Source organism: Vulpes vulpes, chromosome 3, assembly GCF_048418805.1.
Source record: "Vulpes vulpes isolate BD-2025 chromosome 3, VulVul3, whole genome shotgun sequence".
In the NCBI taxonomy this organism is placed as follows: domain Eukaryota; kingdom Metazoa; phylum Chordata; class Mammalia; order Carnivora; family Canidae; genus Vulpes; species Vulpes vulpes.
The window spans coordinates 17140925-17166964 of NC_132782.1; the positions used below are offsets into that span (position 1 = coordinate 17140925).

The 26040-nt window shown below is 37.9% G+C and overlaps 2 protein-coding genes and 1 pseudogene across 4 annotated transcripts in view; 1 reads left to right on the forward strand and 2 right to left on the reverse strand.

The window, feature by feature from the left end:
- The window catches only part of SLC25A12 (solute carrier family 25 member 12), a 300020-nt gene that overhangs the window by 121370 nt on the left and 152610 nt on the right, over positions 1–26040 (reverse strand). The gene's annotated exons all lie outside the window — the stretch shown is intronic.
- Positions 696–26040, forward strand: part of HAT1 (histone acetyltransferase 1) — a 62767-nt gene continuing 37422 nt past the window's right edge. Inside the window, exons 1-4 of the mRNA XM_025994039.2 lie at positions 696–789; positions 3001–3105; positions 19102–19177; positions 22075–22195. Of these exons, the coding sequence (XP_025849824.1) occupies positions 783–789; positions 3001–3105; positions 19102–19177; positions 22075–22195 (309 nt within the window). The 5' untranslated portion in view covers positions 696–782. The remainder of the gene's footprint in view (positions 790–3000; positions 3106–19101; positions 19178–22074; positions 22196–26040) is intronic.
- On the reverse strand, positions 6772–7116 carry LOC112916414 (ATP synthase membrane subunit K, mitochondrial pseudogene; annotated as a pseudogene).

Here is a 26040-nt window from a genome sequence, read left to right on the forward strand (position 1 = left end):
CTAAATAACTATCTTCTGGGACAAACAAGTGTCAACAGTTAATGAGGTACTAATGAGCCCTAAGGCCCGAATCAGGAAGCATCCCGTGATGTGGTTCAGGCCACTGGGACTTGAGACAGACAGGTAGGGCAGAGCAGGCGGCTTGCGGTATCATTAGGTAACAATTTCCGCGCTCCAAATGGTTGCCTAGTAACCGTTAGTGAGAGAGTAGGATCCCTGACTATTACACTGTGTGCTGCAAGGAAAACACATGAGCAAAGAAAAACAATGTCAGACGGGAATTTATGGCAAAAATAGAAACAACATAAACCTAAATGTCTCCCGCACCTGCAAGTCAATCCCCACATTTTACCTACATGTATACCTAGGCCTCAGGTGTCTGTACAGGCCAAAGGGGGAAGTTTTACCACCAGTCTCCGAAACCTGGCTGGGGGAACAGACAACAGCGTTACGGGGTCTGCAACCCCAGAGCTGTCCTCGGGGGAGCCCGCGCGCATCCTACTAGAGACGGCCCCTCACGCGGCCTCCTCCGCGGGCTCGGGCCTGCAACGCGGCTGACGGCGCTCGCCGTGGCTAGGCAACGGTCGGAGCATTCCCCGCGGAGTCGGCCCCGCCTCCCGAGGCGCTTCCACCTCCCGGCGCCTCGAATCCCCTCCTCTCATTGGCTAGCGGCCTACCAGGGGTGGGCGGGGGGATGTGCGTCACGCAATGAGCTCACTTCCGGCCAGGGAGCGCGCGGGTTGATTCGTCCTTCCTCAGCCGCGGGTGCTCGCAGCTCGGAAATGGCGGGTAAGTTCCCGGGAAAAGTTTACCAAGGGGAGGGGGCGGGCAGGTTTGGGGAAGAACGCCGAGGCGGTGGTGACAGTGCCCGCCTGGAACTTTCGGGCGCCGGCCTGGGTTCCAGAAGGCTTGCGGCAGCCTGAGAGCACGGAACTCTCAGCCCAGCTCCCTGTCGGCCGAGGTTCGTGCCCCCGCCCCCAACTAGTCGGGGTGCTGCGCCGTCTGCGGAGAGCTCGGCCCCCGCCGCGGGCCGCGGCCGCCGGGGAGAGCGTCGCGGGGTGGCTCGCAAGCTGCCCGATCCCCGCGGCCTGCTTATCCGCTCGTTCCCTTTCCCCCCTCCGCCCGAGCCGCAGCGGGCTGCTTCTGTTCCCGCCCGCCGGCTTTCGGGTTGGGCTCGCCCTCCTCCTCCAGGTCTCCCTCCACCTCCCTTCCACGACAGTCCACTTCTGAGCTAGCGCATCGCTGCCTTGCCCCGCACCGGGGGCTCCCCTTTGAGTCTTCGCAGTCGTCTTTTTTCTTTTTTTTCAATCTCTCGCGCTTTAATATTCCTGGGGTCGATTCAGATTTCCTTTGAGAAAGATGGTCCTCGCATGCTTCCTTCATCTAAACTTCTCTTAGTATTTTATGCTGTGATTTTCACGTTCAATTGTCTTTTTTTTTAATTTTTATTTTTTTAAAGTCTCTTTAGTTTACAGCGTTTAATACTAATCATTACTATTAAGACTGTTTTGGTGTGAGTGTATACTTTTTTTCCCCCCCAGTTACATATCTTTTGGAGTGATGGACAGTTTGTACTTTTTTTTTCCCCCCAGTGCCTTCCTAGTAGTCTTACTACAGTTTCACGGATGTGCTGGATAGACAGGCTATCACGTGAGCTCTACAGATATTTAAAGAAGGATTTTTTTCTACCAGAGAGTGACTCTGGGATCTTGGGGGTGCACTGGCGCTGTAAAAGAGGGGGGCATATGTATTTTGTGCGGTGTGCACGTAGTAAGACTTACCCCTAAATTTGAACCTGTGCTTCACCACTTAATAGTTGGGTGCACTTAAGCAAGTAAACCTCTCCCGAAGCCTGAGTGTTTTAATATGAAATGGGGCGGATATAGTATCTAATAGATCTGTGGGGATTTAAGCTAATGTATGATTTCAAACAAGTCAAGTTTTGTGGCTTATATATAACTCCTTGAAGTGGGTTCTGTTATCCCAGCTTAATAGATTAGGGTCAGAGGAGTCAAGCAATGTGCTCTAGTTCTAGTTCACAGATCCCAGTAAGTTAAGTGGCGAAGGCTGGATGCGATTCCAGGAATTCTGACAACAGACTTCATCCTAGAATGTCTCAAATGTTCCCTATTTTCTGTTTATGTGTGTTTTAACCACTTGCTAAACTTCATGGCGTGTTTGCTTCTGCACATGATTTCCTTTTTCCTGAATTTTTACAAATTTTTTTTTGTTCATTTTGTCCGGAGGTTTATTGTCATCTTGGCTTGAAAGTTTATCTGAATAATGATTGCTTCCATTTGTAATTACTTGTTACATATATTGATGGGTAGCTACGCTCTAGTAAAACCATTTGGTTTCCAGTAGCCCGTAGTTTATGACTTTGTACACCTATGGTTAAAAAAACATTTGTTTAATGCACTGAAAATTTTCTTTCCTAACCCTGTCCCCATTCCTTCTCTCTTATCCTAGAGATAACCATGGTTACCAGTTTCTTGTGTGTCCTTCCTGAGATAATCTATGCATTATCAATTGATGGTTTCTTAATAGTTGATCTAAAATACTCTGGGTAGAAGTTTTCAAGTATTAGAGATAAAATGCTATTGTAATTATCAAAGGATATTCTTATCTTAGGTCTTGGGTGAGCAGTGGTACTCTTTTTATATTTTTAAAAAGCTGCTTAGGTATAGGTCCTAGCATATAATATATGTTAGTATTAAATATAAAGAAATGTCAGTAGTCATGTTACTTTTTGGATTTACTAATTTACGTAAAGCAAGCCTCGTTCATACACCTCTGGCAAAAATGATGTTTTTCCTGTTGTATAACGAGGCAGTCCTACTCAATACATTTATTTAGGAATATATGGAAAATGACCTGTGCTTTTATGATCTATTAGCATTTAAAAATTTTTCCTATTATTCCACTCCTAATAAGAACCCTCTCTGTGGGTTTGACTATTTAAACCATTTCCAACAAGACCTTCTGAAAACTTTTCCTTAGGATTTGGTGCTATGGAGAAATTTTTGGTTGAGTACAAGAGTGCAGTGGAGAAGAAGCTGGCGGAGTACAAATGTAACACCAACACAGCAATTGAACTAAAATTAGGTATGTATGCTATTTCTAAGTGGTATTCTGTACTGTGTGTTCATATATAATCTTTTTTTAAAATTTGAGGTAGAATTTTATGTAAGAGCAGTTCATGTAAATGTGTAGTTTTCTGCATGTATTGAACACATTCAGATTTTATTCAGTCCATTATGTCATGGAGTGGGTAGATGTTTAAGAGGTGGCGGAGTTTACACCTAGGAAGGACAGCGTGGCAAAAAATGATAAGCGTAGGTGTTCTCAGGCTTTTGAAGCTATTTACCTTTCATTTTTGCTTATAAAAATAGTAGGCAGTAGTGTTGGTGAGAATGTGGAAAACAATGTTGCTGATCGGAATGTAAAATGATGTAAATACTTTGGAAAACAGGTTGGCAGGTTCTTAAAAAGTTAAATGCACTATATGATCCAACAGTTCTACTCCTAGGTATCTTCTCAAGAAAAATGAAAACATATGTCCATACAGAAACTAGGACATGAATATTCATAGCAGCATTATTTATAGTAGCCCCCAAATGGAAACAACTCAGATCTCCATCAACTGGTAATAGAATAAACAAAGTATGATATATCTATACGATGGAATACTACTTGACAATAAAAAGGAGGACTGAAAATCTGATACATGCTGCAACACGGATGAACTTAAAAATACTCTTAAGTGAAATCATATAGAACCCCCCGCCCCATACAGTGTGATTCTGTTTGTATGAAATGTTTGGAAAAAACACATCCAGAGAATGGTAGTTGGTAGTTGGTAGAATGGTAGTTGCCTGGGGCTGACTCTGAGAACAGAGAATAACTGCACATGGGCATAAGATTTCTTTTGGGGACAGTGGCAGTGGGTTTTTTTTTTTTCTTAATTGTAATATTCTTTTTGTTGTTGTTGTTTAAGATTTTATTTATTTATTCATGAGAGACAGAGAGAGAGAGAGAGGCAGAGACATAGGCAGAGAGAGAAGCAGGCTCCACGCAGGGAGCCTGATGTGGGACTCAATCCCGGGTCTCCAGGGTTATGCCCTGGGCTGAAGGTGGCGCTAAGCTGCTGAGCCACCCAGGCTGCCTAACGGCAGTGTTTTAAAATTAGATTTTGGCCGTGGTCACACAATTCTTTTTTTTTTTTTTTTTAATTTTTTTTTGTTTTTTAATTTTTTATTTATTCATGATAGTCACAGAGAGAGAGAGAGAGAGAGAGAGGCAGAGACACAGGCGGAGGGAGAAGCAGGCTCCATGCACCGGGAGCCTGATGTGGGATTCGATCCTGGGTCTCCAGGATCGCGCCCTGGGCCAAAGGCAGGCACCAAACCGCTGCGCCACCCAGGGATCCCCACACAATTCTAAATTTACTGAAAATTACTGAATTATGCTTAAAACAAGTTTTGTGGTATGTAGACTATACCTCAGGTAAAGCTTTTTTTAGAAAAAGATTTTACTTATTTACTTGAAAGAGGGAGAGCACAAGCTGTGGAGAGAGGGAGAGGGAGAAGCCGACTCCCCGATGATCAGGGAGCTCAATGTGGGACTCGATCTGAGGATCCCCAGTCTAAGCTCAATGTGGGACTCGATCTGAGGATCCCCAGTCTAAGCCACAGATAGACTCTTAACTGACTGAACCACCCAGGCACCCCTTAATAAAACTATTTAAAAAAAATAATTGCCTGTTCATGAATTCTGGTCCCATGGCATTCCATGGCTAAGTTTCCTTATCTTATAATAAAGTTAATAGTATTTTTATAGTGGTTGTAAAGATTAAATGTATGATTAAGTACAAGTAAAGTACAGGAACAGGTTGACTTTTAGAACTTTTTTAAAGATTTATTTATTCATGAGAGACTTATTTCACTTAGCAAATATTTCATGTTGTGGCATATATCAGGACTTCATTCCTATTCGTGGCTGAATAATATTCCATTGTGTTTTTATACTACATTTTGTTTATTCATCTGTTGATGGACTTTGGGATCTTTTCTACCTTTTGGATTTTGTAAGTAATGCTACTATGGACATCAGTATATGAGTATCTGAGTTCCTGATTTCAATTATTTTAGTATATAACTAGGAATAGAATTACTGAGTGTATGTTAATTGCGTGTTTAACTTTGAGGAACTGCCAAATTATTTTACGTAGTATCTGCAGTTTTATAGTCCCACTAACAGTGTACGAGGTTCCAGTTTCACCATATCATTGTCATCATTGTCAGTGCTTGTTATTTTCTGTTTTTTTTTTTATTATAGCCATCCTAGTAGATGTAAAATGATATCTTATTGTGATTTTGATTTGCATTGCCCTAATGACTAATGATCTTGAGCATCTTTTCATGTGCATATTGGCCATTTGTATATCTTCTTTGTAGAAGTATCTATTCAAATCCTTTGCCTATTTTTTAATTGGATTATCTTTTTGGTTTTTTTTTTTATATATTTTAAAACTTGGTAATTTTCTAGATTCTCTTACTTTGTGGAAAGTGGCTTCAGCTGAGTGTTTTTCAGGCCTACAACCATATTATCTGGATCATTTTCATAAATTCACTTTGTTTTTAATAGATACGTTCTTTGCATGTGCTCTTTCTCTTTTTTTTTTTTAAAGATTATATTTATTTATTCATGAGAGACACACATAAAGAGAGGCAAAGACACAGGCAGAGGGAGAAGCAGGCTCCATGCAGGGAGCCCAATGTGGGACTTGATTCCAGGACTCTAGGATCATGCCCTGAGCTGAAGGCAGACACTCAACCTCTGAGCCACCCAGGTGTCCTCTCTCTCTTTTTTTTTTTTATGATTTTATTTATTTATTTATGAGAGACACAGAGAGAGAGAGGCAGAGACACAGGCAGAGGGAGAAGCAGGCTCCATGCAGGGAGCCTGATGTGGGACTCCATCCAGGGTCTCCAGGATCAGGCCCTGGGCTGAAGGTGGTGCTAAACTGCTGAGCCACTTGGGCTACCCTCCTTCTCTTTTTTTAAAGTAGGCTTCACGCCCAGCATGGAGCCCAACATGGGCTTAAACTCAAAACCCTGAGATTAAGACTGGAGCTGAGATCAGGACTTGGACACTCAACCAACTGAGCCACGAAGGCGCCCCCCCCCCCCCATTCTCTTTCAAACTGCATTGGCTAACACTTTCAGAACAGTGTTAAAAAATGAGGGCAGCCGGGGTGGCTCAGGGTTTAGCGCCTGTCTTTGGCCTGGGGCGTGATCCTGGAGTCCCAGGATCAGGTCCCATGTCGGGCTCCCCACAGGGAGCCTGCTTCTCCCTCTGCTTGTGTCTCTGCCTTGCTCTCTCTGTGTCTCTCATGAATAAATAAATAAAATCTTAAAAAAAAATGATTACGGTCATCCCTGTTCCTTAATTTAATGAGAATGGTTCTAGTATTTCTCCACTAAACATGATCCTTGCTTACTACTTTGAAGAATAGTTTGTTTTGCAAAGAGTTTTTATTCAAAAGTGCATATTAAAGTTTATCAAGTGCCCTTTTGGTTTCAATGGAAATAATGATTATGTTATACACAATGTTTATAATACATAATATTTAGTTAGCATGATAGATTTTATTATACCTTTATATATTGACCCACTCTTACTCTTGCATTTCTAAACTGAATATCTTGAGATATTTTAACGAATTCATGAAGGCTTATATTTATTTTTATTTTATTTATTTATTTATTTTTTTCCAGGTTCATAATTTATTGTACAAATTGAGTATCACATGATGAGTTGACATTAGCTTCTCCAAGCATGGGAACTTAACAGATGAGGTCCAAGTTAAAGTCCATTTATGTTGCTTTCACAGCTGGTGTTTTTTTAGACCTTAATTTGAAGTATAAAATCATCAAAGCAATGCCTCCAATATGTGGCCAATACACAATTCATTCTACCTGTGAGAGTATGAGTTGAAATATTTTTTGATGCCAGTGAAATGGAATTGGGTATCAGTTTCTAGACCTGCCATGATTTCAATCTTGCAAAAGGTAGCAATTCCAGTGGTTGTGTCCTTCAACGGATGCAGCTAACCTGCCATGAAGACTTATATTTAAATATTTTTATATTACCATTTATAGATGAGATTGATTTGTGTTTTTCTCCTTTGCGCTTACTTTGGTGGGGGGGAGGTGAAGGTCAACTTTTGTATTCTTTGTGACTGTGACCTTCCTACTTGACTAGGGCTTTAATACCCTCACCAGTTTGTTTGTTTGATTTATCTATCTATCTATCTATCTATCTATCTATCTATCTATCTATCTATCTATCTATTTTTAAAGATTTATTTATTCATTCAGAGAGAGCGAGAGAAAGGCAGAGACACAGGCAGAGGGAGAAGCAGGCCCCACACAGGAAGCCCGATGTGGGACTCGATCCCGGGTCTCCAGGATCACACCCCAGGCTGCAGGCGGCACCAAACCGCTGCGCCACTGGGGCTGCCCCCTCACCAGTTTTAAAAGCGTTAGACTTATCTAATGGTAACGTCTTGAAAGAATTCACCTTAATCATTATGAAGAGACCTTCTTATACCATTTAATATTGGGATGTTTTTCTACCTTAATACAATTTAGATTTCATTCCAAGTTTTGTGGTTTGCATGATACATTTTTGACCCTTCCATTTACTTTTAACCTGTATTCCCTTTTGGGTGTGTCTTTTGCAGAGCGCACATACTTGGATTTGATTATATACTTTTTTACCTACCAATTTTATTTCCTTTGTTATTTGTTGCTTTTGTTATCTAATTTTTCTGTTCTTGTACTTTCTCACTCCTGTCTCTACCTATGTAACGTGTGTTTTGTTTTCCCTGACCCCACACTCTCCACTGTACGGTTTAAATTCTCCTAAAAAGCCGTATAACCGGGCAGCTCGGGTGGCTCAGCAGTTTAGCACTGCCTTTAGCCCAGGGTGTAATCCTGGAGACCTGGGATCAAGTCCCTCGTCGGGCTCCCTGCATGGAGCCTGCTTCTCCCTCTGCCTGTGTCTCTGCCTCTCTCTCTCTCTCTCTCTCTGTCTCTGTTACTCTGTCTCATGAATGAATAAATAAAATCTTAAAAAAAAAAAAAAGCCATATAACCTGTTTTAAAATACAGCATATTGTTTGTTCTGCTGAGAGACTCTTTATATTTTATATTTATTTCATTCACCGTTTGCCAAATACTTAACTTAGCTATACTTATGTGGCAGGAGGCATTTCTCTGGCATTAGAGATACAGCAGTATACAGATAGTAATTGTCTTCATGGAGCTTACATTCTGGTTATGAGAAACAGAAATACATGAAAAATAGTGATTTGTGTTATAGAGAAAATACAGGGTGATTAGATCCTACTGCTAAGGTGACATTTGAGTGGCTAATAAAATAAATGAATTTGTGAGCACTGTAGATATCTCAAGGGGGAGTGTTAACACACGAAAGAATGGCAGGTGCAGAATGTACTGGACGTATTCAAGGAATATTAAGGAAGCCATTGTGACAGAAGGCTAGCTTGGGAGGATGAAGTGTCTAGAAGCCAAATAATAAAAGTGTTTGAAGGAGGAGGAAGTAATCAACTATGTCAAATGTTGCTGGTAGTTCTTGTAACATAAGGACTCTGGGGATTTAGTGATTTGATTATTTTTCTTTTTTTTTTATTAAATATTTTATTTATTCATGAGAGACACAGAGAGAGAGAGGCAGAGACACAGGCAGAGGGAGAAGCAGGCTCCATGCAGGGAGCCCGATGTGGGACTTAATCCTGGAACTCCAGGAACACACCATGGGCCAAAGGCAGGCAGGCGCCAAACCTCTGAGCACCCAGGTGTCCCAATTTGATGATTTTTCTTAAATGAGAGAAGTGATGGAATCATAGGATCTACTTTTTTATACTAATTTAAGAGAAATAAAGAGGAGGGAAATTAGAAATGGAGTATAGGCTGTTTATGAAGAATTTTGCTCAAAAGTGAAGTTGAGCAATGGGCAGCTAGATGAACGCACAGGATAAAGTAAGTTGACTTTATTTTTGCTCTTTAAAAAGTGATATGCACTTCATGTACAATGAAACACACACTAAGTATATGATTCAGTGAGGTTTGAGGGGGATTCCCCCCCCCCAAATAGCTGCTTTTTGGGTGTTTGAATTTAAAACCCAATTTTTGGGAGATTGAGACATGCAACAGATCTGGTGGTTTACGTGCCTCTTTGTTTTGTCTTTGAAACAATTGCAAACTTACAGAAAAGTTGGAAGTATAAATACAAAGACCTTTTATCCCTAAACTATTTGAGAAGAAATTGCTGACTTGATGAACCATCACCACATACTCTTTAACGTGTATTTACTGTGAAGAGAGCATCATTATCCATAGCCAGAATATAATCATCAAAATTAGAAAGCTAATATCAATACATTATCACCATTTAATTCTCAGCCTCTAAGTTGCCCCACTTGTCCCCACATGCCCTTTAGAGCAAAGGGATCTCGTTTGATTAGGATCACGGCTTACATTTGGTTGCCTGTTTCTTTTGGCCCCTTCAGACTGTAACAGTTGTCAGTCTCTTCTTGACTTTCATGACCTTGACACCTTTGAAGATTGCAGACCAGTTACTTTGTAGAATGTCCCTTATTCTGGGTTTATCTGATGTTTGCTCAGGGTTATTTCAAGTTACAGATCTTTGGTAAGGGTATCACAGGAGTGATTTGCGGATCTCATAGCCCCTATCAGTTTTTCCTCAAACTTCCAATTCTTTCACTTACTTAGTTCCTATTTTATTTAGTGGATTATAATCTGTTAGGTATCATTTATTTTGGTCCTTCCAGTGTACCCTGATTTGGCCAGTAGGAGCCCAGTTCATACTGGCTTCTGTGTTTTTTTTATATGTCCTCCTCCTTTATTTGATTACTTCATCTTTTGATTACTTTCTGGAACAGGATATTCCAGGCCCATGTGTTATCTCTGCCACAGCTGTGGAAACAGTCGTTTCTCCAAGGAGCCCTGCTTTTATTTTTGTTTTTTGTTTTAAGAGGAAAATGGCATTTTGAAGCCAAGATCTGCTAGGTGAGCAGGTGTTCACTGCTGTTAGTGTTCTAACATTAATGAGAGTGGGCCTTCTCAGTTGATAGAACTTTGTTCCCTCCCTTTCACAAAGATTTATTTATTTATTTTAGAAAGAGATAGCATGCACAGGTAAGTGGGAGGGACAGAGGGAGACAAAGAGGGACTCTCAAGCAGATGCTAAGCTGAGCTGAGCTCAGCGCCTGACACTGAGCTTGATCTCACAACCCTGAGTTCATAACCTGAACCCAAACCAAGAGTCAGATTCTGACTGTGTCACCCCAGTGCCCCTGCTTCTTTCCTTTCAGTCCCTGCTCCCTGCAAGATGTTACTGTCCTGATTCCTTTCACCAAAATTAGTTTTGTCTGTTTTAGAACCTTATTTAAATGTAATTATGCATGCATACACTATGACTGGTTTTGTTCATTCAGGATGTTTTCGAGGTGCATCTTATTGCAGGTATCAGGGGTTCATTCCTATTTATTGCTGAATATTCTATTGTTGGATATATCACTATTCGTCAGTTATTAGACATTTTGGTTTTTGGCTATTATAAATAACTCTGTTAAGAATGTTCTTATACAAGTCTTTTTGTGGACATATGGTTTTATTTTGGATAAATTTGTAGCAGTGGATTTGCTAGAAATTTGCTAGGTCATAGGGTGGTTTTATGTTTAGCTTTATGAGATACTTGCCAGACTGAATTCCCAAGTACATTTATACTCACACCAACAATGTATTATAATTCTGGTTATTCCACATCCTCATGAATGTTTGGTGTTACGTGTTTTTAAAATTCAATGAAATCAGTTTTGATTGAATTTTAAATTGAAGAGCTCAGTGTTACTAAGATAACTCTCCCTACATTTTTTTTTTTTTTTAAGATTTTACTTATTTATTCATGATAGACACAGAGAGAGGCAGAGACGTAGGCAGAGGGAGAAGCAGGCTCCATGCAAGCAGCCCGATGTGGGACTTGATCCCGTACCTTGGGGATCATGCCCTGAGCCAAAGGCAGACAGAGGTTCAACCGCTGACCCACCCAGGTGTCCCTCCCTACATTCATTACAGATTTAATGTAATCTCTTTTGTGTGTCTTAGTTTAATTTTGGTATCAGGGTTTTGCTAGCCTTATAAAATGAATAGGGAACTGTTTTCCATTTTCTAAAATGAGTTTGCAAAAAATTAATACTATTTTTTCTTTAAATGTTTGGTAATATTTATCAATGAAGCTTTGTATGTCTAGTTTTCTTTGTTAGAAGGCTTTTAATTACAAATCTATTAGGTTGAATACTATTCTGATTTGATGTTTCTTGTGTCAGTTTTGGTAATTTTTGTCTTTTAAGGAAATTGTCCATTTTATCTAACTTTTTTTGTCAGAATGTTGGAAAATAATTTATATTCTGCAGTTTTATATAGGGTTCTGTAAATGTCAATTGGCTTAATAGTGTTATTCAAGTCTTGTATATTTTTGCTGATTTTTAATTACTTATTCTGTCAGAACAATTGAGAGGTCTGTTGAAATTTCCAACTATAATTGTGGATTTGTCTGTTTCTTCAGTTGTCAGCTTTTGCTTTATGTTTTTTTTTTCTTTTTTTTTTAAAGTGAAGTATAGTTATGCTTCATATATTTTGAAGGCCTAGTATTAGGCTCATACAGATGTAGACAGATGTTCCTTTATCTCTGGTAATAAAGGGATCTCTTTATCTCTGTCCAGCTTTTACTCTTCATCTTGCATTATATTGAAGACTACTTTTTCATATAGGAATATTGCAACAAGAGTTATTTAAGCATGGGAGAAATAACAGCATGTTTTTATGCTGATGCCTGTGATCTATCAGAGAAGGGACAAATGATACAGGAAAAGAATGGGGAGTATTTGTAGAGTGATATCTTTGAAAAATCTGAGAGAATATTCTTAAGAATATCAGTGGAGAGATTAGCCTTAGGTGGGACATGGAGAATTTCTCTCTGCCAGTTTAACAAAGGGAAGACATATTTATTCTATGGGAGTAGTGGCTACAGTAAATTGGAAGGTATAGAGTGCCAGTCTGTGCAGATTCTCTTGTGAATGCTTATTTCCTAAGTGAAACAAGAAGCGAAGTTATCAGGTGAGAATGTGATTCTAGAAGATGTTGGAGGGTTTGAGGAAATAGTCATCTTGTCAAGCAAGAGGAGTGAAGTAGACTTGAGAACTATAGTATAATTGTCAGGTAGCACTAAGGGTCTACTTCAAGTTTAGTACTCATGAATGTAAAGTCAAGGTGAGCCATATGCAGATGCAAGGGTATAGCAAAAAGTGGGCGTATAGTCAGATTTATAACTAGAGTGGGGTTTTAGGCTGGCATAACAAAGATTGGAACAAAGGAGTTGAGGATGTTTATGAGGGAGTGATTTTCTACATGGAGAGGGAAGAAATTGAGGATACAAAGGAGGGGAGGGACAGCAAAAATTGTGTTCTAATCAATACATTGTAAGCCCTGGTGGAGGTTGAAGAATTGTTAGAATTAGGGTATAGAGAGAGTGAGCTGGGAAGAGGTCGTAGTAAGATTGTACAGTGTTTGACATGGAAATTTAAAGGGTATAATTATTGATAATGATTGGTAAGAGGTAGGGCATGTCCTGGGAATAAGTTACAGTAAAAGATTCTTGGAGAAGGAATCAAGAAACTGAGAGACTGAGTTAGTAATTTTAAATCTCCAAGATTTAAGTCAGTAATGTTGGAAAGAGGGACAGTAAGCCAAAAACTATGTTCCTCAGAGAATGAGGGAAAGATTGGGCATTAGCATCAAAGCTGATTGTTCTTAACATATGAAGAGAAGGACCTTCATCTGAAACCAGCAGTAAGGAGTTAGAACAGTTCGTCCCAGCAGTTACAAAGAAAAAGCAGCCACTACTTGAGAGGGCTGTAATAGAAGCAGTGTCTTGGGGGAGAGCCAGATTGTCCACAAACTATTAGGGTGAGAAGATATAGAAGATTCAAGGAAGAAGTTTGGGATATGGAGAATTTTGGTGATAATTGATTCATGAGTTTTATAGTAATCACAGGTAGTTGGATTGGGGTGGCAATTGGCATTAGATTAGTAGTTTTATGCTACTCTACGGGGATGAGAATCCAGGTAAAAAGGGGTAATCTAGGAATTGGACTAAAATTTGCTGGAATAAAGAATATGATGGAATTAATTATGATGGTTTCTAAGGTATATTGTAATGTTAAGACTAATGTTGCAGGCTGGTGGAGATGATGGGCTGGTGGAGATGATGGGAATGTTGTTAGGGACATACTGGGCCCTGCCTTCACCGCTGCATTTTAAAATAATATAATTACACTTATTTTGCAGTTTAACATTGGTAAGGAAAGTATATATTGGTCAAAACACTAAGATTTCAGTTGTTTAAAGGACACAAGAGTAAGGGGCGCCTGGGTGGCGCAGTTGGTTGAGCGTCTGACTGGCTCAGGTTGTGATCTCATGGTCCTAGAATTCAGCCCTACGAGGGGGGTTCCATACTCAGTGCAGAGTCCACTTGGGATTCTTTCTCCCTCTCCTTCTGCCCCTCCTACCCATGTACATATGCTCTCTCTAAAATAAACCGATAAATCTTTAAAAGAACACAGGAGTATGAATAAACTTATAGTCCAGAGCACAATTAGATATTATGGGAAATATGTAGCAGCATCTCTGAAGCTGCTTGAGAACTGGAATCCATTTATATCTGCATTATGAGCACCTGTCGATGGACTGTTCCTATGTTAAATGCTTAAGCATTATTAAACTTTAAAACTAATTAAATTAATGTGCCTTAGTGATTTCTTAATTATTGGGCTTTGGGCTATTAAGACATGGAGAATGTATCTTTTTTTTCTTCAAGTCTTTATTTAAATTCCAGTTAGTTAACATACAGTGTAGACTGTATCTTTTATGCATTTTGTCCTTCCTGAAATTACTGAAGTGATCCTGATAACTAGAAAATATAGGAACTATAAATAGGAGTGGAAACAGTAGGATTTATAGTCAAATAGAAGATTGATCTGTGTTGGTAATAAGGTGCCATTTAATATTCTAGGCCCTGATCTTCCATTTTTCTCCAAAAATTTGAGTCACAGATTTTCCTGAAAAAAAATTTAGTGCTTATTTTTAAATTATTATAGTTTTTTATATTGTATATTCCTCTGTTGGAATGCTGAATATTTTCCAGGAATTTTGGGAGTATAAGAATATAAGAAATAAAAATTACCCATTATTTCATCACTCAGAATAACTACAGTACTTATGTACTATAATTTGGGATATTTCCTTCTTTAGTTTTTTTAAAAATTATATATTAATTTATGTTATAGCTTTCATAAAATTGAGGTAACAGTGTCATGTTCTGTTTACTTATATGTATTGTCAACACTTTTCTGTCACCAGGTATTTCTCAATAGTATTATGTTTAATGTTTATATTAAAATTTCATTTATGGAATTTATTTACTCATTTTACTATCGGTTGATTTTGGGGTTGTTCCCTTGCTCTCTTGCTTTACTAACATAACTGCATTGTAAAGACTTAAAAATATTTCATATTTGTGATATCCAGGAGAGTTCACACTTTGTACATGTTCTCATGTATATATGTCAGATTGATTCAGCCATAATCCCACCAGCCAACTTAGTCTTTTGCATTTTTCATCTAGAAAATGGAGGTAATAATAATACCTAACTTTCTAAAACACTTGTGGGGATTCAGTACAATGTTTATAAAATCCTTAGCAAATTGCCTGATACACTGTAAATGTTCAAGTGACAACTAATAGTATGGTTAATAACGTTGTGTGTGACTGCTTCTTATGAATATGTCCTGTGTTGCATACCACATTGTTCATACAAAAACTTGTTCAGGAACGTTCATAGGAGCATTATTCATAAAAACCCCAAAGTGGAAACATCCCAAATGTCTATTAACTGATGACTGGATAAACAAAATATGGTATATCCATATAGCAGAGTATTATTCAGCCACAAAAAGGAATGAACTGGTGGTACATACTATAACATGGATGAACCTCTAGAATATATGAAGTGAAAAAAGCCAGACATGGTGCACCTGGATTGCTGGGTTAGTGGTTGGTTGGTTAAGTGTCTCTTTTTTTTTTTTTTTTTTTAAGATTTTATTTATTTATTCATGAGAGACCCAGAGAGGCAGAGACATAGGCAGAGGGGAGAAGCAGATTTTCTACAGGGAGCCTGATGCAGGGCTGTATCCCAGGATCACAGGATCACAACCTGAGCCAAAGGCACACACTCAACCACTGAGCCATCGAGGTGCCCCTAAGTGTCTGACTCTTGATCTAAGTAAGCTCAGGTCTTGAGCTCAGGGTCCTGAGTTCAAGCCCCATGGCTCTGTGCTAGCTGTATGCTGGGTGTGGAGCTACTTAAAGAAAAGAAAAGAAAAGAAAAGAAAGAGAAAAAAGGGGAGAGGGAGGGAGGGAGGAAGAGAAAGGGAGCCAGACATAAAAGGCACATATTGTATGATTCCACTTATGCGAAATGTCTGGAATAGACAAATACAGAGACCTAGTGTCATTTCTTTTATAGTTATTACTACACTTGTGTAAGTATTGAGGCTTTTTTGTTCCTGTTTTGTTTTTTTTTTGTTTTTTTTTGTTTTTTTTTAGTAAGCTCTATACCTAATATGGGGCTTGAACTCATGACCCCCAGATTAAAAGTCATGTGCTCTCCCCACTGATCCAGCCAGGCACCCCTGAGGGTTTTTTCTTTAAATAAGAATAAAAAATTCATCTTTGTTTCTTTTCTCTTAGAAAGACTAACCTCCTAGCACTAATTGCTCGTTCCTTTTGTTTATGCTTAGGACTTTTTACCTTAAAGACCTTTTTTGAGGAGATAACTTTTAGTCTAATCTCTATAAAGTATAACCTTAGGTATCTTCTCAGTGTGTAATCCCAGGAATTTGGAAACAACTTTTTTGGAATCTCAGTGTGGCTGAATGTAGTACAGTGAGCAGTTTTCATGTAATATAATGACTAAAAACTTCATTTATTCAATATTAAAAGAATCCTTTGTAAAGTGCATAGCATTGACTTTAAAGAGTTTCTCTTGGATTCTTTCACCCAAATCTAATCAGATCCAAACAATAAATATTTAACTATATATTTGCCTTAAGCTATTTGATTTTTACTTCAACTAAAAGACTCAAAGCTTTGCTTTCTCTTTCTTTTAGTTTGTATTACCTGTGAACTAAATTTCATGCTGAAATAGTAAAATAGTTTCGATGATAGGTCTATTGGAAAAAGGCCAATCCAAATTATAGAAATAGTTATCATACCTATATTTTTGATATTTGTTACATTTCTTTTTCTGTGTCTCATCACTACCAAAAGTGCTGTATATTATATTAGAAGCAGTAGTTTGAAATTAATTTTTAATAATTTCTAGAGACTTCAAAACATTTTTAAAATTAGAGATGCAGTAGTGGAAATTTTTTTTGGATTAAGAGTCTAGACATAATGAATTTTTAAAATTCTGTAATATTACAGATGTGCAAAAAATATAGAGCAAACTAATAAATATCATGATCCCATCACTTAGTTTTTTCACGTCTTAACATTTTGCTTTATTTGCCCAGGGCTTTTTTAAATTTCAGTTTTCATTATGAAAATTTGCAAACACAAAAGAAAAGTGGAGAGAATAGAACAATACTTACCTATATATCAAATACCTAAATTCAACAATTAACATTTTATTGTATTTGCTTTAATATGTACTTTAACTGAATTACTTGAAAGTAGATTTATTTTTTTAAGATTTATTTATTTGAGAGAGAGAAAGAGCATGCATACACACACTCTGGGAGGAGGGCGAGAGAGAGAGAAAGTCCCAAGCAGACTGTGTGCTGCGCTCGGAGCCCATCTCAGGGTTTGATTTTATGACCCTGAGATCACAACCCAAGCTGAAACCAAGAATTGGATGCTTAACCTGCATCACCCAGACACCCCAAAGTAGATTTCTGAACATCATAACAGTCCTAATATATGAATATTCACATATATAAACCTAATTTCATTTTCACACCTATGAAAATTAATGGTAATTCTTTGCTATCTTGTAATTTTCTGGTTTCCCTGATTGTCCTTTAAAGTCTTCAGTTAAAAAAAAATAACGTCTTCAGTAGTTTTTTGGGGGAATCCCTGGGTGGCTCAGTGGTTTAGCGCCTGCCTTCAGCCCAGGCTGTGATCCTGGAGCTCCAGGATCGAGTCCTGCGTTCGGCTCCCTGCATGGAGCCTGCTTCTTCCTCTGCCTGTGTTTCTGCCTCTCTCTCTCTCTCTCTCTCTCTCTCTCTCTCTCATAAATAAATAAATAAAATCTTTAAAAAAAAAAAAGTCTTCAGTAGTATTTATTTATTTATTTATTTATTTATTTATTTATATTTATGATTTTATTTATTCATGAGAGACTGAGAGAGGCGGAGACACAGGCAGAGGGAGGAGCAGGCTCCTCACCAGGAGCCCGATGTGGGACTCGATCCCAGGATCCCAGGACTCCAGGATCACGCCGTTAGCCAAAGGCAGATGCTAAACCGCTGAGCCACCCAGGAATCCCCCCCAAAAGTTATTTAAACCAGAAGTCAGGGATCATGCATCATGTTTGGCTGTGATATTTCTTTAATCTCTTTTAATCCAGAATAATCCTTCCCCCAAATGTGGAACTTCCCCCCCATATTATTGATATTATTGGAAGAGTAAAGTTTTTGTGTGGAATTAATAGACAAATCTAGATTTGTCTGTTTTCTTTTGGTAATATTTAACTTATTACCCTGTCCTCTATACTTTTTGTAAACTGAAAGATTTAAAGCTGGATTAAATCTAGGATAAACATTTTTGGTAAGAAAATGTTTCATAGATGATGCTGTATATGTTATATTGCATTGAACCAAGAGATGTACAATGTTGCTCTATCCTATAATGAGTGATTTTAAGTTAGACTACTTGGAAAGGTGCTAACTGCCAGATTTCTACAGTGAAAGATACTTTCTGTAAATCATTAATGTCCCGGATGATATTTTGGCACTCTGTGAATGACCTATTCTAGGAGGACAGTGTTAGAAATTTTTTATCTACAACTTATCTTTTCACTCTTCAATTTAAGGATTTTGGGGGGAGGAGAGTAAGGTTTTTTTCTGTGTAAGATAAATTATATTGGGAAAATGTCCAATAATGTCAGGACTCGCAATAAATGCAAATAAGAGAACAGGGTACTCATTTCCATCTTAAATTGGTAGAAATTAAAGTTGAGAGTACAGAATATTCTCAATATGGGGAGCAAAGGAGTTTAAGTAGCTGCCAGTGGGTATATAAACCGTTAAAATATTTTTAGAGCGCACTTAAGCAGTGTTTTTCAAAATAATTCAGTACTTTTACTCAGCGTTTTTACTTCCAGGAATTTATCCTGTATATACTTGTAAGAGCATTACTTTTAATAGCAAAACCAACCCACCCCAAAACCTGGGAACAGCATGAATATCATCTTGCACTGATAAAGAATGATTTAATGATAGAGGCCTCCTCAAAACTCAGATTACTCTTGTTCTCAGAATGTTTTCTGTGGTGGTCTTTTTTTTTTTTTTTTTTTTTTTTTTGATGCTGTAGCTTTTCTTATTTCAGAGTGTCTTTGCTTTTTTTTTCTTTTTGCATTGCATCTAAACATATAGAAGAAAAAAACTAAATCATGTGCCTTTGTCATTTTCTAATTCTTAGAATCAGTTGGGTTTTGATGCTGAAGCACTCCAAGTGATATTCTACTTTTCATTGTTCATTTGTCTCATAGAATCCAGTGTAAATCAGATAATGGAAAAGTACATTTTAAGTAAAAAAAATGTTGGCTGTATCCTAGTTATAGTGAAATTCTTGAAATGGTAATACCTGTCACCTTTAATATCTTTAATTTAGTATCTTTAATATGTCTATATTTTTTATTCTTTTAAACAGTTCGTTTTCCTGAAGATCTTGAGAATGACATTAGAACTTTCTTTCCTGAATATACCCATCAACTCTTTGGGGATGAGTAAGTAACTTTGCCAAATTAATGTCGCCAAAAAAAAAAAAAAAGCAATTTTTTCTTTTAAGATCTAGAAATCAGACCATTTTCTTTGCTGTTTTTTTGTGTAATTTATTTTAAAATATATATTAGAATGGCATTTGTGACATTGAGACACCAATTTACTGTATAATACCTATCACAAAGTGCTAGAGATGCATTATCTCATTTAATTTTCACAGCTGTCTTTGCGATAGTATTATCGTTTATTACGTTGCATATTGGTGGAATTGAATGGTTGCTTTTAAGGACATGTGAATGACCAAGGTTGAGGTTTTGAAGTTCAGGCAATCTGACTATGAAGCTCATAGACACTTAGTTTAGAAGTGTCTGTCAGCATTCTCCACTGTAAGGTTTTTTCCTTTATTATGTAATTATGTAGTATGGGGAGATACTTTGAGCCTGCAAAGATCCTGTTTCCCATCAGACTTTGAGCCAGTAGTTTTAAATCCATTGGTGATTCTTGATTGCATCAATATTTTACTGTGATTATAAAATGATTTTCTAACTCTGTCAGAAACACCTACATTTATTAGTTGGGATTCTATAAGGACGAGCTTCTCTTTTCCCCTTATGTATTTCTTTGTTTATATCAGAATGGACTAAAAGATTCTTTTTTTAATCCAGTGGGTCATAATCTGTTATTATTAATTATGCTGCCCAGATTATCCCATTTCAAACTAGTTTTTGAATCCTTTTGATATATCATCATTTTGTGGATACTTTACTTTCAGATACAATAAGATGTTCAAGATTCATCTTACACTTTTTCTACTAGTTCTGCAGTCAGCCATTTTCCCAAGGAATCCTGCTTTGTTGTAGTAGGAAAAGGTATTTTGACATAGTTGACATTTAATATATTGCCCTTTGTGGCTATTTTACCTACATGTTATTTCAGCATTGTTCACGTATTTACTTAATGTGTTTTGAATTTTTTTTAAAGATTTATTTATTAGAGAAAGTGAGAGCATGGGAGGGGAGCTGGGGGGCAGGCAGAGGGAGAAGCAGGCTCTGCTGAGCAGGGAGCCTGACATGGGCCTTGATCCCAGGACCCCGGGATCATGACCCGAGTGGAAGGCAGACACTTAACTCACTGAGCCACCAGGTGCCCCTAACGTATCTCTTCATGGAACAAATTTCCTCAGAATTTTTCATTATTAATGTATCAGATCGGGCATTTTATGTACTTTTAAATATTAATAATTATATTTTATTATATATTGATTCATAGCAAAATTGAGCCTTTCTTATTTGTTTTTTTAAAGATTTTATTTATTCATGAGAGACAGAGAGAGAGGCAGAGACATAGGCAGAAGGAGAAGCAGACTCCCTGCGGGGACCCTGATACAGAACTTGATCCCAGAACCCTGGGATCATGCCCTGAGCCCAAGGCAGATGCTCAACCACTGAGCCACCCAGGCATCCTGAGCCTTTTGTATTTCAAATGGGTTTTATTTTATTATAAAGATAATGTTTTCTTTTGGGATTTCTATCTTTAAGGAACTATTTTATTCCCTTCCTCACTGCTATTTAAAATCTTTCTTTGGTGCATACAATCTGGTCTTACAGATAATGCTTCTTAATGGTATTTTGTACATTTATTCTTTTTTGCATGTCATTAAAAATGGTTGCGTATGCCTATTCTAAGGTAGACACGTGACAGTTGACAGTCACATAATCGTGATAATCCCTGTATCTTATGACTCAAATATGATTGGTCTTGATCCTCTTATCATTGCCACTCCTGTTTATGCACATAGCTTTCAGAGTTCTGGAATAGAATGCTCATGTTTTATTTTGGAAGACTAAACAGGAATCTGAAAATGACACTGCTTCTTTCAGGCACTCTTCTTCAGAATTCACTTAAAAAAATAAACTGTTTTGAGATGTAATTTACAATTCATCTATATAAAGTATACAATTCAATGATTTTTTAGTATGTTGTGTTCTATAGTCATCACAATAAATTTTAGAATATTTTGTCATTCCTACCAAAATTCCCATAACCAGTTAGCAGTCATTGTCTTTTTCTTCCCTTACTCTCCCCAGCCCTAGCAATCACTAATTTGTTTTCTGTCTCTCTAACTTTACCTATTCTGGATATTTTAGATTCACATTTTGGAAGACTCTTTTTAAGCCAGAGAAGAGAATATCAAGGCATAGGTGGATTGCAGGGAGCAGGGCTGGAAAAATAACAGCAGCTCCAGATCTGCTTTCTGAGTTCATAGGGTGGTGTAATTAGACATATGCTTTCACCACTTTCAGCACCTCTGGATGTTAATTGATGGAAGCAAGTAGTAAACTGAGGAAAGAGGGGGCCAAAGTTATATCTTAGCTGCTTGCCTAGTGAGGTACCAATTTAATACCACTTGTGTCTGATTTGAAATGCCTTCTGGTACTAGTAATAGCAGCAGCACCAGCAGGATCAGTGATATATTACATTTATTATATACTTGTATAATATGTTGGTCAACGTTATAAGTAGTTACGCTTGCTCATTTAACCTGAACAACATCCCTGAAGTAGATGCTATTATTCTCGTTTATTTTATTTTATTTATTTATTTTTTAAAGATTTTATTTTTATGTAATCTCTCCATCAAAATGAGGCTCTAACTCACAACCCTGAGATCAAGAGTTGTATGCTCTACCAACTAAGCCAGCCTAGCGTCCCTCTCTTAGTTTTAAATGAGGAAAACTGAGGCACAGTTTCATTATAAATATGTTTCTTTTTAAAATAGGTATGGTTTAAAATCTTGAAACTACCAGTAAAGTTAAACTTGTTTATATGTAGAGCCAATACTTTGTAATGACTTTGCAGAGAGTCTTTCTGGGGTCTCAGATTAATATTTTTTTCCTTTTCAGTGAAACTGCTTTTGGTTACAAGGGTCTGAAGATCCTGTTATACTATATTGCCGGTAGCTTGTCAACAATGTTCCGTGTTGAATATGCATCTAAAGTTGATGAGAATTTTGACTGTGTAGAGGTAAGAACAAAAATATATTTATCTTTAACTCTGTTTTCCATAGGAGTATAAAACTGGTTTTAAAATTTAAAGGCTTGAGAGAGGAGAGTATCTGTTATAAAGCTTTAAAGCTTATAGCTTTGAAACCACATATTTTCCTTTAGTTATGGAGGTGATTGTCTGCCTGTCAATACAGTTAAACTTTGATCATGATCCTTAGCCTGATTCTTGAGTGGACCTTCTCTGAAAAACCTTTTATTTTTATGTAATCAGAGTGGTATTTTGTTTATCAACTTTTGTTTTTTTATTACGAACATGAAAATTACTTAATTTCCCAGAAGTTAAATAAGATAGAGGGCAATAGCTAAATTTCCTACTTTTTCTTCACATAGGATTTGCCTATTTAAATTTCTCTGGCTGCATTTCTGATCCCACATTTTCTTAAGAACATGGACAGTTAAGCTGATGACAAAACTATTTGAAACAAATGAACCAAGATAGAGTGAAGGCAAGGAGAGGCATTAAAAGTATGCATCTGGGACAGGCCGAAATATGGCCCCTCAAGAAGCCAAGGCAAAGTGATGTGACCACAAGCCAAGGAATGTTGGTAGCCACCAGAATTAGAAGAAGCAAGGAATAGATTCTCCTCTGGAGAGAGTGTGACCCTGTCAACACTGATTTTAGCTCAGTGTTACTGATTTTAGACTTTGCCTCTAGGCTGTGAGAGAATTAGTTTCTGTGGGTTTAAGCTTGCAAGTTTGTGGTAGTTTGTTACAGCAGCCATAGAAACTAATACAGATTTTCATACCAAGGGGTGGGGTACTACTGTCACAAATGAAACTTTAGAAAAGTCTTTGGAAATGAGTGATGGGTAGAAACTAGAAGAATTTTGAGGTACATGATAGAAAAAGCATAGACTTCCTTGAATAAACTGTTGGTAGAAATATGGACTTTTTTTTTTTTAACATTTTATTTATTTATTCATGAGAGACACAGAGAGAGGCAGAGACATAGCCAGAGGGAGAAGCAGGCTCGAGGGGAGCCTGATGTGTGACCTGATCCCCGAACCCTGGGATCATGCCCTGAGCCAAAGGCAGACACTCAACCACTGAGCCACCCAGGTGTCCCAAAATACGGACTTTAAAGGCACTGCTGGTGAGGGCTCAGAATAAAGTTAGGAGCATGGGAGAAAAAGCCTGTATCATCTTAGATAATAATGTATTATTATAAATAGTATGTTGGGGGATCCCTGGGTGGCGCAGCGGTTTGGCGCCTGCCTTTGGTCCAGGGCGAGATCCTGGAGACCCGGGATCGAATCCCACGTCGGGCTCCCGGTGCATGGAGCCTGCTTCTCCCTCTGCCTGTGTCTCTGCCTCTCTCTCTCTCTCTCTCTCTCTCTCTCTCTCTCTGTGACTATCATAAATAAATAAAATAAATCTTTAAAAATAAATAAATAAATAGTATGTTGGTAGAAATAGTTTTGAATATCACCTCTGTTGAGTCAGAGGGAAATGAATATATTATTAGAAAATGAAGGAAAGGAAATATTTGTTATTTAGTGCCAGAAAGCATAGCTGAATTGTGTCCTACATTTATATAGAAAGAAGAACTTGTAAGCCATAAACTTGGATATTTAGCTGAGGAGATTTCCAAACAATGTATTGAAGTTGTGGCTTGGTTTCTTGTGGCTTATAGTAAATGTGAGAAGGGAGAAATTGTGGGAAGAATTGTAAAGCAAAGAAGACTCAGGACTTGATGATTTGGGAGATTCTCAGTCTATGCAAATTCAGAAGACATGAAATTAGGAGATTCATGGTCAGGAAAGTGTGCTTTGGAGAGAAAGCCAGGAGTATAGCTAGATAATCTTTTGCTCTTGCTGAAGAGATTACATACATGACTCATGGATCTCTTCCATAATCTCAGCAAAAACTAGGAGTAGAGTTTGAATAGAGATCATATCCTTTGTAGGACTATCTTATCTAATGGCATGAACCCTTATAGCAGACACAGGTGACCTAGAAGGGTTTTGAGAATGTTATATCAACAGAAGCGCTGCCAGTTTGGACTGACAGGTTGAGGAAAGGCTAATGAACTTCCAAAATTCTAGGGTCTCCTGGGAGGCTCAGCAGTTGAACGTCTGCCTTTGGCCCAGGGTGTGATCCTGAAGTCCCGGGATTGAGTCCCACTTCGGGCTCCCTGCATGGAGCCTGCTTCTCTATCTCTCTCTGCCTATGTCTCTGGTGCTCTCTCTTTGTGTCTCTCATGAATGAATGAATGAGTAAATAAATACATCTTTTAAAAAAAATTCTATAAGTAGGAAACAGACTGATAGCATTACTCAGCTGCAAACATGTGCTTCCCTTCAAGAAAAAGGAATAATGGCCCAAAGGTAGAGCTGCAGGTCATAGTATTGTCAGGCCTTGAAACCTAATGAAATTTATGACGTTCTGGATTTTGAAAATGCTTAGTACCAGTGGCTCTTTTCTTTCTAGCATTTTCTCCCCTTTGGAATGGGAAACTCCATAACTTACCCTATGCCTGTCCCACTACTGTATTTTAGAAGTGGTAACTTGTTTTCTCGTTTCACAGGTGGAAATGAATTTTGCCCCAGGATTTATCATAACCAGAGTCTGTTAACTTAGAAATAACTTAGAAAATGACATTTTGGACTTGAGTTGATAATGGAATGGTTGAAACTTTTGGGGTTGTTGGGATGGGATGAATGTATTTTGCATATTTGAGAGGGACATGAATCCCTGAGGTACCTTAAGAAAATTATATGTTTTAGAGTTGTTTTATTTCTGGGCATTCCTGTTGAAAAGCATTGAAAAAATTTTTAAAGGTTTTATTTAAATTCTGGTTAGTTAACGTACAGTGTAATATTAGTTTCAGGTGTATAATACCAGTACTCATCAAAGCAAGTGTACTCCTTGGTCCCCATCACCTATTTTAACTCATCCCCCTACCTACCTCCCTTCAAGGCATTGAAACTTTTCATCAAGAATTACATCAGTTTAGGGCAGCCCGGGTGGCTCAGTGGTTTGGCACCGCCTTCAGCCCAGGGTGTGATCCTGGAGACCTGGGATCGAGTCCCGCGTCGGGCTCCCTGCGTGGAGCCTGCTTCTCCCTCTCCCTGTGTCTCTGCCTCAGACATGTACCTGTGGAGTTGCTCTCTGTCTCTGTGTCTCTCATGAATAAATAAAATATTAAAAAAAAAGAATTACATCAGTTTAAAAAAATTACATCAGTTTTTTTTTTAATGAAATGTCATTTTTGTCACTGAATCACATTTATAAAATTAGAAATTGCATTCTTAGAGTAAAATATCTTGTTATTTGGACTTGAAAATCTAGGAAGTTTTATCAGATCAGATCTGTTATATTGATAATACTGTGCTATGTAACTGGGCAAAGATCTTCTGTATTACTGCATATTGGATATCATAACTTCCTCCTGTACGAGTAGCAGTTCCTAACACATTAACAATTAAACCAACTTTTTAAAGACTTTAAACTGACTTTAAACTTCTGACAAATCTTTTGCCTACCTCATGGCCCATCTTTTTTTTATTAAAACCTCATGACTTGAGACTGGTTGATTTGACTTATTTTATTGTTTAATTTAAAAAAATTTGTCTCATGTAAAGGACTTGTCCAAATTCACACAATGTTAGACAAACTAGCATGTAAGAGAGACTTATTAAAGTGGAATTTTTTCCCTAAGTATATGTTTCTTATTAGATTTTTAAATTCTTAAGCCCACCTAGATACTCTTACTAAAAATGCAGGTAGTAGTTTTCCTTATGTTGTACAAAATTCACTGTTTGAAGGTTTTGGTGTCTTTTTTTTTTTTTTTTTTAATAGAAG